The sequence below is a fragment of the Thermobia domestica genome, chromosome 2 (assembly GCF_964235325.1).
Source record: "Thermobia domestica chromosome 2, izTheDome1.hap1.1, whole genome shotgun sequence".
NCBI lineage: Eukaryota > Metazoa > Arthropoda > Insecta > Zygentoma > Lepismatidae > Thermobia > Thermobia domestica.
Genome location: NC_137455.1, coordinates 249,644,308 through 249,661,491, shown reverse-complemented (window position 1 = coordinate 249,661,491; position 17,184 = coordinate 249,644,308). Strand labels below are relative to the sequence as shown.

The 17,184-nt window shown below is 34.3% G+C and overlaps 2 protein-coding genes across 6 annotated transcripts in view; both read left to right on the top strand.

The window, feature by feature from the left end:
- The first annotated feature begins 7,146 nt into the window (after positions 1-7,146).
- On the top strand, positions 7,147-8,193 carry LOC145679388 (general transcription factor II-I repeat domain-containing protein 2-like). Its single transcript, XM_081749971.1, has one exon. The coding sequence runs from the start codon at positions 7,147-7,149 to the stop codon at positions 8,191-8,193; it is 1,047 nt and encodes a 348-aa protein (XP_081606097.1).
- Positions 8,194-9,941: 1,748 nt separating this feature from the next.
- LOC145678438 (uncharacterized) overlaps positions 9,942-17,184 on the top strand; it is a 50,995-nt gene continuing 43,752 nt past the window's right edge. For 3 of the 5 annotated variants that reach the window (XM_081748560.1, XM_081748562.1, XM_081748561.1), the window contains exon 1: positions 9,942-10,124. The gene's annotated coding sequence lies outside the window, so the exon portion shown is untranslated. The other 2 variants (XM_081748558.1, XM_081748559.1) reach the window with 2 other exon arrangements.

Below are 17,184 nucleotides of genomic sequence, written 5' to 3'. Positions count from 1 at the left end.
GTAATCTGCATGTTACAAAATAATGCACGCTTTCAAAAATAACTGATGCAAAATAATTCTTTCAAAGTAATCTGCATGCTACAGAAGCTCAGAGCAGCTACGCCGTGAACTTGTAAATAAATCGTTTGCTGAGCAAACTCCTTGTTAACTTTAATTTGATCGCTTCTTATTTTTATATTCTCCTTTCTTATCTTTTACCGATTGCTTGGTACACAAGCTAAGAGCAGCTACGCTGTGAACTTACAAAAAAATTCTTTAGCACAAAATATTAAGTGTTGTCAATGATACTTTACTTTTGTGAAGTGCGATACTTTGGAATTCTGAATTTCGTTGCAACTTCTACTCCAATTAGTTGTCTCCAATTAGTTGGCCTGAAAGAATGAAACATTACTAAGTAACACTTCTAATTTACTTTCCTAATCATTTTTATGATTCACTTCTTATTTTTTAATTGGTTCGTATCTTTTTTATTATTTCGCTTCTTATTTTTTGTTGGTTCGTATGCCAGAGCATACTTGTAAGAGCAGCTACGCTGTAAACTTACAAAAAATATCTTTTAGAAAGTCGTAATTTTAATAATGGATCGCTTCCATAAGAAGCTCAGAGGAATTACATTCCGAAATATTAAAAAACTCCTAATAAATTAGTCGGAACAACTATACTGTGAATATTAGAATGTTTAATCAAACTAACTCAACATAACTTAAGCTAACCTTTATTATATATTTGACTATTTTCTACTTGGTCTTTCAATGTTCCTTTTTTTATATGTTTGACTATTTCTATTTGTTCTTTCAATGTTCCTTTTTTATGTTTGACTATTTCTACTTGGTCTTTTAATTTTCTTTTCTTAACTTTGACCGATCATTTTCTGTGAAAACTTTTTTTTATTGGATCGTATGCTAAAGCATACTCCTAAAACACTTACAGTGTGAACTTAGAAAAATTTCTTATTTTTTATTGGTTCGTATGCCAAAGCAGACTCGTAAGAGCAGCTACGCTGTGAACTTACAAAAAATTTCTTATAGAAAGTCGTAATTTTAATAATGGATCGCCTCCATAAGAAGCTCAGAGGAATTACGTTCCGAAATATTAAAAAGCTCCTAATAAATTAGTCGAACACTTCGTGTGAGCATGTCAATTATTTATACTCTCCTAATAAATTAGTCGGAACAACTTATTTTACTATTTCGTATTATTTTCAATAATATTCTTGCAGCAACATAATTGCTCTATTTAAGTACAAAGGAATAAAAAATACCTTTGGTAGCAGAAAATATCTTGCTCCTCTGGTATTTTTGGTTTTTACTTCTCAATACTTTTAGTACTACACCAGTAATAATGGTATTGTCACAAAAGGGTAACCTAAAATATAACATAACATGTGTTAGAGCTTATGTTGTAGTATACAACCTTATACCTAACTATATATCTATATTTACATTAGAGATATATCTATATCTATAACTATATCTATATCTATATCTATTTCTATTTCTACCTATAACTATATCTATAACTATATCTATATCTATTTCTATCTATAACTATATCTATATCTATTTACAACTATCTATCTATAACTATATATAACTATATATATATATCTATATCTATAACTATATCTATCTATCGATATCTATAACTATATCTATATCTATATCTATCTATAACTATATATCTATATTTACAATACCGATATATCTATATCTATATCTATCTTATATGTTAGTATACTATATGGTATGCCTAATATAATATAGAAGAACATGATATTGAGTGTATCTAAAGATATATATATTTCTGAAATATGTATAAATCAGTTGGTTCTGTTAGAATTAAATTTTCAAATATCAGTACTAAGACACTAGGAAGAGGTGGCAAGAAAAGGTATACAGGTGATGTCAATGGAGTTTTGATAAGTTACGAGAAACCTAAAGGATACATTTATAAAGAAACGTCTACGAAAACAGAGTACAAAAAACAATACAAAGAAAAAACAATGGCAGGCATAAGAAGAAGAAAACATGCATAAAGACAAATGACAAAACATAACAAATTTGGATTATACACAAACAGAAAGCTTCTGCTATATACAGAAAGATAAAAGACATATGATAGCTAATGTCAAATAGTTTGGGTTAGGTTAAAGAAGATATAATAGAATACAAGTAGTAGTGCTAATAATAGTAAATAGCAGTAGAAGCCAAGCAAGAAAAAATACTAAACACAATAGAATAGTACTCAAGCAGGTTAAGAAATTCTACTAGTAGTGCTAGTACCAAATAGCAGAAAAACCAAGCAACCAGTATACTAAACACAATAGAATAGCAAGCAACCATTTTAAGAAATATATAATGTTAGCACAATAAGGAACCCGTACATCACTCTTAAAATCATCTACAAAGAGGAGCACAATTGGAAATTCTAAGAGACATCTAATAATAGAATTGGTAACAGACATATAATAGCAAACAGGGATGCAGAAAACTTTTCAAATAGCTTAAGCTTAGTTCAGGATAGGAACATAAACTTGAGTATGCATTAGTTAAAAGCATCATAGTGGTTTAGCATTAAGAAGTAGTGAACTAATTAGTTAGCAAGTAAAAGCAGGACATGAGCTTAAGTTTAGAGTTTAGGAAACATTTAAAGCTTAGTTGTTGTTTTGTATGGCTGCAAAACACTGTCACTTACTCTGAGGGAAGAACATACACTAAAAAAGTATTTGAAAACAAGATCCTAAAACGAATATTCAGTCCTAAGAGGAACGGAAATGGAAAATGGCGGAAACTTCATAACGAGGAACTACATAATGTATATGGTTTACCCAACATTGTTAGGATCGTCAAGTCTAGGAGGATTAGGCGGGCAAATCATGTAGCTAAAATGGAAGAACGCTTTCAAACTCTTGACTGGAAGACCAGTCGGAAAACAACCATTAGGAAGTCCTAGGCGCAGCTGGAAGGAAAATATTAAGATGGATCTCCCAGAGATTGGCATACAATGTAAAAATTGATGCAAGGATAGAAGTCATTGGAGAGCTTCTGTGAACCTCCGGGTTCCATAGACCATAAAGTTAGTTAGTTAAAACTTAGCTGCAGACAAGATCTTAAAGTTTAAAATAATTCAAAACAAATTATTCAGATCATGACCGTATTGGTCTTTATTAAGTATTGTAAGTCATTGGCAGTTGACGACTGAGGCAAAGCACAAATACAATAAATTAAATTTAGTTCACATTAGAAAGTACAATAACAGCAGGAATAAAAGTAGCGGCAGCAAAGTAAAAGAAGAAATCATGTAGTACAACAAACAAAAAGAAAATATTTAGCGATTCATACCATGGAGTCAATGATGGGCAGATGTATTACATAACAAGTAAAGGTGGGTGGGTTAATCAAACAGAAGCAAGAATATGTTAGCTAAAGCATAGTTGGAAAGATACCAAAGAAAGAGCGGATCAGGACGTAACTTATGTAAAATTTAATTGGAAGGTCATCAAAAATTAGGGTAACACAATAAATTGGAATAGCTTAGGTTAAGACAGGTTACATAAAAAGTCGTCAAACTCAAGCAAGAGAAGATACTAATCTGTAAGAGATGGCTTGGTAAAGGAACTTTACTTAGTTTTTATCTACTTCATCATATTATTCTATAGAAAGAGATAGACATACATGAGAAAAAGAGAAATATTCAATAGAGATAAACCAAGGAAAGAAAGAGACAATTTAAAAGCCCATCAAGGAAAGAGTAAAATAGATATAAATAAATGAGTGCAGATAGTACAAAAGGTGAAATAGAAATCTAGTAGCATTCCGCATAGAGCAAATAGGTAAAAATAGTTAGAGAAAAACACAAAGAAAAGAAACTTTGATTAGAAAAAAACGGGATACAGGCAAAGAAAGAAAAAGAGAGGCATACATGCAAAAGTTTACATGGTAATAGAAGAAAGAAGGTTAAATTACAAGCAGAACAAGAGAAATAACTGCAAGCAACAAGCAGTAGCCAATACTCGATAGTTCACATGCAACCAATAGTAGTAGTAGTAATAGTAGTAGTAGTAGTGATAGTACTAGCAGTCGTATTACTAGTAATAGTAGTAGCAATGGTAGTACTAATAGAGTATTAGTAGCACTAGTGGCGATGACATTGGTAATACTAGTAGTTGGTAGTAGTAGTAGCGGTGGAAGTAGTAATAGTAGCAGTATTGGTACCAATACTAATAGCATTAGTGGCTAACAGTGGTAATACTACTAGTCTGTAATAGTAGTAAAGGTTGTAGTAGTAGTAGTAAGAGTAATACTAGTAGTAGTAGTAGTAGGGGTAGTAGTAGCAGTAGTAGTAGCAGTGGTAGAATACTAATAGCACTAGTGATGGTGGAAGTGGTGATAGAGTATTAGTAGCAGTAGTGATGGCAGTACTAGTAGTCGGTAGTATTAGTGGCAGTAATAGTAGTAATGGGAGTAGCAATAGTAGTAGTACTAGTAGTAGGGAGTAGTAGTAGTAGTAGCAATGATAGTACTGGTAGAATACTAGTGTACTAGTGGCACTAGTGGCGGTGACAGTGGTAATACTAGTAGTCGATAGTAGTAGTAGCGATAGCAGTAGTACTAATAGTAGTAGTACTAGTGGTAGTAATAGTAGCAGTAGTGGGAGTAGCAATAGTTGTACTAATAATAGGCGTTCATGCAGTTTCAACGATCATGTGTTTTACATATATAAAGTATCTGTAATTCAAACTTAGTTACTTAAGAACCCAAGGTAAATACATATGTAGCGGACTCAACTAATACAGATTTACTTTTAATTAGATACTTTCTGTTACATATACAATAAGGTTTCATATACGTAGACTCTCATTGGGTAAGCATTTATCTAATGTAGGGTTCCAGCGTAAGCATTCTACATTGAACTAAATTAGTGACTATTTATAAGAAAAAAGGGATGTCTAAATTTAATCATTATTATTGGTAAGCTTGAAAATGAGTCTTTACAATGTATCAGCTATATTTTCTAACAATATCAATAACTTGGTCCTATCTACAAATATAAGTCGGACAAATAATGAACCGGTTTTCTTAGTTTCACATGTGTCAGTGTCTTGAACAATAGTATTCACATTGAACTGAAACAAGTGTTTCTGCTTCTATTATTCATATTGACTATTAATAAGGTCTCCCTATACTTTCACGAATATTAACAGCGTACAGTTTTTCCGCCTCTGATTATATTGAAATCTTCTAATTAAATGCGTATTCTACTTATAGTTAAAATTGTATTGTAACTAATTCTACTTATAGTTAAAATTGTACATATACAAGAATTAATATTCTTGTATATGTAAGTACATATCACCAATTTTATCAATGGGTACAAGTTGTAAAGCACTAGCTTGTCGTATCCACCTTCTAACTTGCAAATCTTGACGGTACCTATTGATAAAATTGTACCGTCAAGATATGCAAGTTAGAAGGTGGATACGACGAGCTAGTGCTTTACCATTTGTACCCATTGATAAAATTGGTGATATGTACTTACATATACAAGAATATGCACCAGAAGTGCAGAATCGAGACGATTTTCACGATTATTTGGTTGAAACGTGGTTGAAATATGTCATTTACGTACATTTCATATGTTATTAAAGGCTGGAGTAATGGTTAGCTGTGTAACTGTAATAATTATGGATATTCAAATATCTGAGCTCCCTATGTCAATACATTTCAGTGTGAAGAGATTTTTTTTGTACTTCTGTCTCCTCCCACTTTGACTGTTGCGATTTTGTACCCTGTGTTAAAACCTTCAGTCTGTTTACTATACGCTGAATTTCATACATTTTGGCCGGAAACTTGATGCGCTTTTCGTTGAAACTTCAACAGACATTTCAGACAATTATCTATTCGTAAACGTTATAATTTGTTTGCTTAGTGTTTTTCGATACTATCTCTTAAATGTTTTCTAGTGAACTATGGAACCATAATGACAACGGAGAAGAAAGGACAACCAATATAGTGGAGTTCGACGGAGTTCGAAGGAGTTGGAAGCAATAAACTGGCATTCGAAGTTTAATAAAAGGCTGACAAAGGAACATCCGAATATGTTTAACCTTGTCCAGCTTTTACAGCAAGAGCAGAACGAAACTGAAAGATCAATGATGCTTCTAGAAGTTGGGAAGAAACCAAGAGAACAGAAACTAAAATATAAGCGTATTCAGCAGAGAATCAAGTCCTTGCAAAGTAGATTAGAGTCGGGTCAATTGGATTTGATTTCCTATGTAGACGCTGTAGCTTACAGTTTACAATTATAACAATGAAGGTTGTGTGTGGGTTTAGTATGTGTTTATCGAAGTTTTGTTCTCTTCAAATTGAAAAGATATATATGTGACTTTAAGAAGTTAAAACTGTATTTCCTTTCCGATATTTTAATTTGTTATTTTAGAGCAGAGCTGTCCAAATGGCGGCCCGCGGGCCGCATGCGGCCCGCCAAACCATTTTATGCGGCCCGCATAACTCTCACGATTTACAATCGTTATTACTGATAATATTTTCATTTATATTTATTCATGCTTTTAATGTTTGCACTCTTTCGAAATAAGGCATCCATTTAGAGATTCTATACAACAAAAAGACACAGGCATCCATGGCAACACTGGAGTCAGTAATGCAACTACAAGCAAGACATCGTTGCTGAAGGGACGATTACTTCAATAAACCAAACCAAACCAATACCTCTGGTCTATCTTCCTAAAGCAGACCCTTTCTTCCTCTAACTCTGCCTAGGAACCATAGCGCGCAAGGAATATACCATTTCCTGTCATAAACACATACACACAAACTGATTTTAGAGTGAAACGAAAATGGCATTGTTGAACGTCAAGCAAAACTTTCCTACCCCCTCTTGTCATGTTTTCAGTTAAGGAAAGGTCAGAGCTCAATTTACGATGCTTGTAGTGACAACAATACTGCAGTCTGTCTTATAACGTTTGAAGTTTTGGAACTGTATCCGTTTTTATTCTTTATTTTAATTCTTTCTTTTTTAAAGTAGTCTTCGGGTTTCTAGCACTCGTCATTTCACAGATTGATTGACTGTTGAAGTGAAGTGTTCATTGTGCAAGTTGTTTTGTTTTGATTTTGTTGCATTGGAGAAATGAGTGGAAGAAAACGTAAAATAGAAAATGAAAATCGAGTTTATCAGGAGCGTTGGGAAAATGACTATTTCATAACAAATCACATGGGAAAGTTGCAATGTTTAATATGCATGCAGGTTGTGTCTGTGCCTAAAGAATACAATGTGAAGAGACATTATTCAACTATGCATGAAAATAAATTCAATAAACACGAAGGTGAGGCTCGAAAAGTGTTGATCGAAGATTTGAAGAAAAAATTGAGGCATCAAACAGGTATGTTTAGTAAAGTAAATACAATTCAAACCTGTGCGTTGCATGCTTCATATGCAGTTTCTCTGGAGCTTGCTAAAGCCAAAAAGCCTTTCAGTGACGGAATTATAATGAAGAGATGCGCGGTAGAAATGGCAAAGGCTTTTGGTGACACAAAATTAGCGAATCACTTCGAATCTGTGCCGCTTTCTCATCAGACTGTACAGAGAAGAGTATTAGAAATGGGTGACCAAGTGGAAAAAAACATTTCAAACGAAATCGAGAAGTGCCGTTTCTTCTCCTTGTGCCTTGATGAAAGTACCGATCACACAGATGTAAGTCAGCTTCTGATTTTTATACGAACAATACAGGAAGATTTTTCGAGTAAAGAGGAGTTGTTAAACGTGTGTCCTCTTCGCGGTACCGCAAAGGGAAGGGACATTTATGAAGCAGTTAAAAATTCTGTAGAAAAATTTGGTGGTTTTGAAAAATGTTCATCAATTGTAACAGATGGTGCACCAGCGATGGTAGGGGAGAAGTCTGGACTAGTAGGCCTTTTAAGAGAAAATGGTATAAATTGCCCTGCATTTCATTGTGTTATTCATCAAGAAGCTCTTTGTGGCAAATCATTAAAGCAAGACCAAGTCCTCAAAAAGATTGTCAAAACTATCAACATAATAAGGGGTGGTAATAGAGCTCTTTTACATCGCCAATTTCGTCAATTTTTAGAGGACGTGGAATCAGAATATGGAGATCTACTTCTTTACAATCACGTTAGGTGGTTAAGTGCAGGAAATTGTCTTAAAAGATTTTTTTGAATTGAGGAACGAAATCCCTGATTTTCTTAACCAGTTCGTTCCATCAGACACCACATGCCTAGAAGAGGAGCTTCGAAGTGCTGACTTTCTTCGACATTTGGCATTTCTGACAGATATTACAGGGCATCTAAATGAACTGAACAAAAAACTACAGGGAAAAGGTCAATTAGTTTCTGATCTAATGGGGCATATCAATGGATTCCGGAACAAACTGATGCTTTTCCATTCTGCTTTAGGGAAAAATAATTTAGCACACTTTCCAAGTTGCAATCGTCTGACTTTAGATTTTGAAAAAGAAGCATTTGATTTTTCTGAGTTCTGTGGAGACATCGAAAGTATCATGAATGAATTTAATGCAAGATTCTCAGATTTTGACAAACTGAAAAACGACATAGCATTATTTACAAATCCATTGACAACGGACATCGAAGAACAACCTCCAAACTTACAGCTCGAACTGTGTGACCTTCAGGCTGACCCATTCTTTCAGACAAGGACAGAGAAAGGAGTAGATTTTTTCAGGCTACTTTCTAACGAACGTTTCCCTAACTTTTGTGAGTTTGGTCAGAAAATAGTGTCAATGTTTGGTAGTACTTATTTGTGTGAAAGTGCATTTTCCACCATGAAAATTGTGAAGAATCGCTTCAGAAGCTGCCTTGGAGATTCTTCTCTTTTACATCTTCGACTTGCAACAACAGAAATAGATGTAGATATCCGAGCCCTTGTAAACGCTGCTAGTCATCCTCATTTGTCACATTGAATAGGTATGTAATATTTGAAATACATTTTTTAGGTTTTTATTTTGTAGTGTAATAATAATAATAATAATAATAATAATAATAATAATAATAATAATAATCATTATTATTATTATTATTATTTTAAAATTATTATTATTATTATTATTATTATTATTATTATGTGCGGCCCTCCACCTTACTAGTAAAGATGGTTATGGCCCTTAGGCCCATTGTAATTGGACACCACTGTTCTAGAGCAAACTTTGTTCTTCTAAAGTTTCCTTTGTAGATATTTGGAAGTATTTATCTCTAATAAATTGTCTAATCATTTTACTCAACGTAATTGTTGTGTTTTGCTTTTTACATTATACCGGACACTTTCCCTACATTTGTTTTCCTCTGATATCTATTTCTTGCCATTCATCTCGTTTGAACTGCTTAAGGAAGATCATTTTGTAACTTTTGATCTCATCCAACTGCGTCACGATAATAAAATTGTTATTTTTAACAATTTGTTTTATTCTCTTATTTGCAGTTTGCCACACTGATATAATTTTTACAAAATTGAGGTTTGGTCCAACGCCTTTCGAATTCGGAACCAACCCAACCGCCTAGCTTTTTGGGTTGCCTGTTATTGGAGGAAAACGAGAAATGCAGGTGGTAATGCACTTTTGGAGTCGTGTATACAAAATTTCAGCTTGTTATGATTTTTTTTTGGGGGGGGGGTAATCTATATATTGACTGGACTATAAGTGCAGTCATTTAAAACTTTCAGATGGTTTTCGCATATTCTCGTTTCCTAAATTTGGAATTTGATTTGCCTACTACCTTATAGTGAAAAAGAGACCTTACTAAAGTTGCCAAATATTATGCAATGCAAAGCGTGTAGTGTCAAATTAAAATATCATACAACTAAAGCGCATATTTTGCGTAGCGTTCACTGGTAACATTAAAAACGCAATTTTCCCTGGAGGAATTTGTTAGCGAAAATGGTGAATTTTTGAATGATCGGGTTAGTAACATTGGTATTGGCGGTTGCCGTAAAATGATCGATTTTACTTCTTGTTGATTTTAAGTGAAGAAAATTGTTATGTGTTAATTTTGTTCCGATAAGAATTTTCAAGTGAAAGGAATATTTAGTGGGAACTTTGCATTTAATTAAATACATAAATATAAGTGGTATTTTCAGTGGTAAGTGACTGAAATTTCGAGAACTACATAGTACTATGATTGTCAACCCGAGACATAAACTGATACAAATTCGGCCAGCTCATTTCCCGATTTCAAATGTAAATTATTTATAAACAGCTGTGGTTTGCATTTTATGCCTATTCGCTGACATAACGTATAGAGAAATCGTCACCAGTACGGGTACCAAGTAAAAAATCAACTTTTTCGATCTGTCTGTCTGAATATTTCGTTTCTCAATGGTTGAGGGTTCAGTAGAATATTCCGGACGCCACCACAATGAGTGCAACTATACTATTTCGGTGTAGGTGTAGTTTTGGTTCACCATATTTTGGAAGATTTACAGGTAAAATTTAATACTGTGCATGAAAAGACATATTTATAAGCAGGGTTGGCTGGTTTAAACCAAGGTGGTTTAAACCAGATGTTTTTTTTTTTAAAAAAAAAACAACTGGTTTAAGCCAAAAAACGAAAAATGTTCGTAAAAGTGTGTTTGTAAAATCTTGATGAACACACATTTGTGGGATATCACATTTCACTCCCGTATACTATTCGTATTATATTCAGACCTAAATTCCCCATTCATTACTGAAAAAGATTATACTACAAAAGCAACTTTTTTTTATATATAAGTTTATAAATGTTTGTTTTGTAATCTTTTTGTAGTTATTGTTATGTAATTGCAATCAATGAAAAATTCTAAATATTGTTTCGTTTCAATATTTACTATTGATAAAATACATCGAAATGCCGCACTTTTTGTGTGTGTGTGTGTGGGGGGGGGTCATACAGATCCCACGAGAGGCATTTAGTGAAATGAGAAGTATCTTTGGTATCTATTTATGTATAAATGAGTCTGAGCCTAAGTGGACTCAAATAATTCTTATCTTTATTCACTTTTCTTACTTAAATGCAAATTAAGTCGTTGGACCAATAAATTCTTTAATTTCTTTAAATTGGACCAATAAAAGTCGTTGTTAACTAACTTGAACAAAATTAGTTCTTCTGTACTCCTTAGTACTTTGTAATTGTCCATATGTAATTCTGTATAATGGTTTCACTTGTGCAACTGTTTATCGTTTTGTCCTGAAATAACTCTTAACAGTTATATTAAGAAGCATGCAAAGATCAGTACAACGTATTTTTATCAGGATTCCTTCGTGAGTGAGTCGGCAGACGTATCGCATTTTTGGCCAATTAGTCCTGGTTCCGAATTCAAATGGAGGACAATTTCTCTCGGATGTAACTCGAGAAGCACGTTTAATTCCGCTTTAAGCTTATGTGACCCCTTCCAGCATAACCCGGTTGTTGCATAATAACATCAAGGCGAAACAAACTTATTTCTGTCCATATATGATATGAATATTTAGAGCAATCGCATTTTTGGCCAATTAGTCATGGTTCCGAATTCAAATGGAGGACAATTTCTCTCGGATGTAACTCGAGAAGCAGGTTTTATTCCGCTTTAAGCTTATCTGACCCCTTCCAGCATAACCCGGCTGTTGCATAATAACATCAAGGCGAAACAAACTTATTTCTGTCCATATATGATATGAATATTTAGAGCAAATTATTTAAACCAAATAAACCTGGTTTAAACAAAAAAAACCTTTTTTTTTTTTTTCAATAAAAACCATGGTTTTTGCTAACCCTGTTTATAAGGAACAAATCATGGATATTGTATACATGAAGCTGCTTCAGTTCCCGAAGGAGCGGGACGCTCACACTTTTCGGGATTATTCATTGAGTATGTACGAACTTACAAAGGGGGTACAAAGCGACTTTTATTTACTTATCGACTGATACGAAAATAAAAAGGAACGTACCTGTACTTTATATCTGCATGTGTAGTACCCTTGTACTTTATCTATGACTATGTGTGTGTGTGTGTGTGTGGGGGGGGGGAGGAATTTAACGCATATCGCATGTCTTGTGCACATGGATACTTCTTACTATTGCACTACGTAGAAAATTTATGGTATTTCATGTAGAAGTGGTAATAGAACACAGAAGAAACGCAGATCAGGGGGTTCTCATGTATACTATTACCTTAGTTCAAAAATTATAACTGGTAAAATGTTTACCAGAAGGGGCCCAGAAATACGTAAAAAATATAAAATTTACAGACGAAATGGAAGATGCAAGTACTTAGACCTAATAGGCCTATAGCCTAACCTAAATTAACCTAAACTTACTTAAACTAACCTGAAGCAACATAAACTACCCTAATATTAATAGAAATAAGTTCTACTATTTTTTCGTAAATTATGCTGGATTCCTACAATAACAATCTAACCTAAATAAAACTAACCTGACATAACCTAAACTAACCTATCCTAACTTGATATGAACAGAAACTATGGAAATTGTAACATTTTTTAGAAAAAGTAACTGGACCCCTTCTGCTAAACAGTACTTTCATTAATTTTCTTCTTACTGTTTACTTAATGATTTGTGCTGAGGGTCATGAAAATATCTCACTTGGCATAGTTAAAAGTCAAGAGGGCTATTATAAGTAATTATTGAAAAATCTTTAAAAATTTGCGTATAAATACGGCGTCCGGATGTATGCATAAAAAGTATAATGAAAGGAACACAAAACAACCTGTGTTAGGTTGCAAATATAAAGCATGAATGATATCTGAGTCAGAGCAGGGGCAAGGTTCTAGAACACAGGTCCCCCCTTCCCACTTAGCTGGAATAAAGACAGGAAACAACGGGGCTCTAAGCCGCCTTCACTCGCTGACGCTCGCTCGGCGATACTATGTGAATTAAATACTTAACTTGGGTACAGAAAAGAATCAACCTAGCTATTAAACTATTTGGGGGGACCTGTGTTCTAGAGCCTTTCCCAGGGAAGGGCTAAGCTGAGAGGCAGAGCGTTAGTGAGGAGGTGCGTCCGAAGGGAGCATGCACGTGAGTGAATATGGGTATACACATAAGCGAGGGTAATGAAAAACGAGTGAGTTTTGGCATTGATGCGTGTTTCAGTAGCACTTGTATTTTCATACTAGTAGCGTTCCACTTGTAAATGTATACAACTTCCGTACACTATGCAGAAATACACCGCCAGTGGAAAATAGTCTTCAATGCAGTCATCTTTCATTTGCACTCACTTATTTTATCTATAGTAAAGCACTTGTAAGCATTTTACACTAGTAACCCTACACTTGTAAACATAAAATGCAGGTGTATTACTTTGTATTTAATTCTATCGCTTGCAGAAACTTGTTCTTTATAAATATGTCCTTTCATGCGAGGTATTGAATTCTATTTGTAAATCTTCGAAAATGTGCTGCGCCGGAAGTAAACCAGCACCTTAAAACATTACAAATACTTTACGACAGATAAAATAAGTAAATGCACGTGAAAGATGGTTCTATTAGATGCTTTTTTCCACCGCCAGCATATTTCTGAACACTACAGATCCTGTAGTTTATATTTACAAGTGGAGCGTTACTACTATGAACCCATGGGGCAAGTGCTATTGAAACTCGTATCATTGATAAAACTCACTTCTTTCTACTACCCTCACTTGCGCGCAGACACGCCATCCCTGACGCGCCTGCTCCCTTCGGACGTACCTCCACGTTACCGTACGGACCTACCACCTTAACCCTGCTCTGACTCGGTTAGATAGCATTCGTGCTTATTAGTGGCTACTTAGCACAGGTTGAGTGGTGGTTTTGCTCTAGTTTTTATGCTACAAATCCGTAAGCCGTATTTATACGTCTATCTTAAAAGAAATGTATTTTTTCAACAGTTACTTCTGATGGCCCCCTTGAACTTTATCTATGCCAAGTGAGATACCTGTACATTCTCTTTTCGATGTGCCTTTAGCTCTTGCGATTACTATTTCTCACGTTACAAGCTTCAATTTCAAAGGTCAGTAAGTCCAAAACAAATGGGCCGATTTTCAACCCGTTTTCAGTTTTGGATTCAGCATCAACTACATAAGCACATGATATTTCATTTTATTCTGCCACAGATGGGTGTGAAATGAGACATATCCAGTCTGAAATGACGTGGAATGACCCTTTATTCCTTTCCTGGACCACTTGATATGGATTTATTCTTAAGTATTATTAGACTTCCAAACTATGCTATGTATAAGTGACGAAGTGTTATAGAACGACTGTGTCCGCCGTCCGTGTGTCGACTGCTATCAGAGCGAAATGAAAAACTCTCAGAGATATCTTGAACAGGGTGTCTATTTGTCCCGAAAAAGTCTCGAAATCAGAAAAGGTCATGGAGGTCAAGAAAAAGTCAGAAATTCAGCTTTTGGGTCACGATTTTTTTAATGTGTACAAATATAAGTACAGATGGGAATAGTAAAAACCACTATTTTGGAGTTGATTGAACGTCTCAAGAAAGTATGGCATTTCCACGTATGTTACTCTATTAAAACCGTTAGTGCTAAAATTTACTAATACTTCTGGTTACAACGTTGGTCGCCATAGAACAAAACTGTATGAAATGGCGATAAGCTGTTTTTCGGAATCGATCGAATATGTAAAGAACAGGTACAATTTTCTTCTGTGAATTTGAGTGTTGGGTCATTGCATTCCAAATCATCGCAGCGAAAAATCTCACCATCTTACATTGTGATGAAAGTTGGTGAAAAGCAAGAGCTTATGGAGTAAACAACATTTGCTAGCGACAAGTAGTTGTCAGATAGCAGTATTCCAACCTGGCAAGTGACACTTTTTGCAGACATGTTCAATGGAAAAAAAAAAAAAATTCGCTCCTAATATAAATAGAAACGTCATGTTAGGCTTGTTTTAAAGGTAAAGGACTGTCCAAAAAAAAAAAAAAAAAAAAAAAAAAAAAAAAAAAAAAAAAAAAAAAAAAACATACCATTTCTGTTATTTTTTGGGGTCAAAGTGTCCTTTAACCTTTAATATCTGAAAAAATGCATTTTTGATTGTCAAACAAACATATGACTAGTGTCATGGTGTTCATCTGTTGCGTAAATTTCATGTTGTGGTGGCTACGAGAACAGGAGTTACAAAGTAATAAACCTAGCAGACTTAAAAAATACCATATTAAATGGGTGGATATGTTCAGTTGATTTTAGTTTAGCGTCCCTTTCAGCAGTGAGGCTATATGAGACGTGGACCTACTGATTAACGTGGAATCCGAACCACATGAGCTCTCGCCGGGAAATGGGTGGATATGATGTAAGAATCTTTCAAGTGTGATATAAATCCTCTTGAAACAAGTAAATGTTGCATATTTCAAAATGGTACTCACCTACAAGTAGAGATGCAAGGGCTCGGAAAATACCGGCTTTTTTGGAAAAAAACTCGGTTTTTTCTGCTTCGCTTTTTTGCTTGGGAAATTTTGGCTTTTTTTAAAAAAAAACTGCTTTAAATTGATAAAACAGACTTTGTATCGCTTCTCTATAACACAAAAAATCATTTAATTAGTGGTTGATGCTGATAATAATATAAAACATTGAAAATAAACTATGAATGTCGAAAAATATTTCAAACAATTTTTCTTCAACATATTTACATTATGAATTCAACAGGATTAACCAATGTATATAATCAGAATTTTTTAACCTCCGATATATACAAAAGTAAGCAGAGTTGGCAAGAACCATGGTTGATTTTGAAAATGCAAAAAACCCGTTTTTGGGGGGATGTTTAAACCAGGCTTTTTTGGTTTAAACCAGGCTTTTTTTGATTTAGATTTTTTGCTTTATGTATTTATATTACATATTCACAGAAATAAGTTTGTTTCGCCTTGGTGTTATTATGCAACAGCGGGGTTATGCTGGAAGAACTCCCATAAGCTTAAAGAAGTCCGGTCAGTAAATTGCTTAAATTGAGAATCTCCCGCCCTAGCCATTGGGAAAATCCCGTCATTACTTGAAATGTAAGACAATAACGGGAAAATCCTGTTATTGCTTTGCATGTAAAATTTAAAGGTCAACGTACCATAATCAGTACGCTAAAACTGAGGTATTAAATTACAAATTTAGTACGTAGATATCATTGAAAGTCCAATCCAAGCTAATGTTGGAAGCTACGTAAGCAATCGATAAATTTTGCCAATTCCTATCAATATATTTAAGCAACCTTGGCTTCTTTATAAAACAACAGGCATTTAGGCATGCAGAAATATACAATTTGGTTTGTTTCGTATGTTTAGGCTTTAATATCGTTACGAAATACCGAGGTTATCAAGGAGAAGACTTTCGCTTAAACTGACATCCGAACCGCTACTTGGGTTACGCATGAAAAAAGGTTTGTGGTTCGACCGAGAATTGAACATGGGACACCTTGATTAAAAGGTGAAAGGGAAATAAAACTATTGCAGGTGGTTTGATATCTGGAAACATCACCATGAAGTTCACACGATTCGCATTTTTCATTCTTTTTATTTTTGTGGTTTAAACCAGTTATTAAAAAAAGTTGGTGTAAACCAGCCAACCCTAAAAGTAAACACTTCTTTTAAAAGAATACACAAATAACTAGCAAAATAGTATGTAGTATTTTTACTTCAAACTATTCCATGCCCTCTTTTTGAAACAAAATAAAATTAAAATAAAACATAAGAGAAATACTTAGATTTATATGATACACTTAAAGGCTGCACATCTAGAGCTTTTGGTTCTGTATATTCTTGAAATTCTACAGTTAAGTTTTATAGAACCACCATCACAGTTTACCCAATCCTCAAGTTTTCTGAATTTTTAACAAGAGGGATTCAACATATCATTACGGAACTCCCCCCCCCCCCAAAAAAAAAGGACTACGGAATATATTTAAGTTAAGCTAAATACAACTGCACAACAAACATGACTGAGTGATTAGCTTTTGCGCTTCTATCGGGAAGTCCGGGATTCAACCAGCATTCGACCATTCTGACAAAGCTTTTCTTCATTCCATCTGTGAATGTAGAAATAGTGCGTGTACTGTGAGTTGGGCGACTTCCTTTCTTATTGTTTTTAAATCGTTATTATTACTAATTACCAGCAGTGACGGTTTTGCGAAGGTTAGGGGGGCGGTCTTTCGGACTGAAGCCCGTTCCCGAAAGTTACGGAATGTCTGCA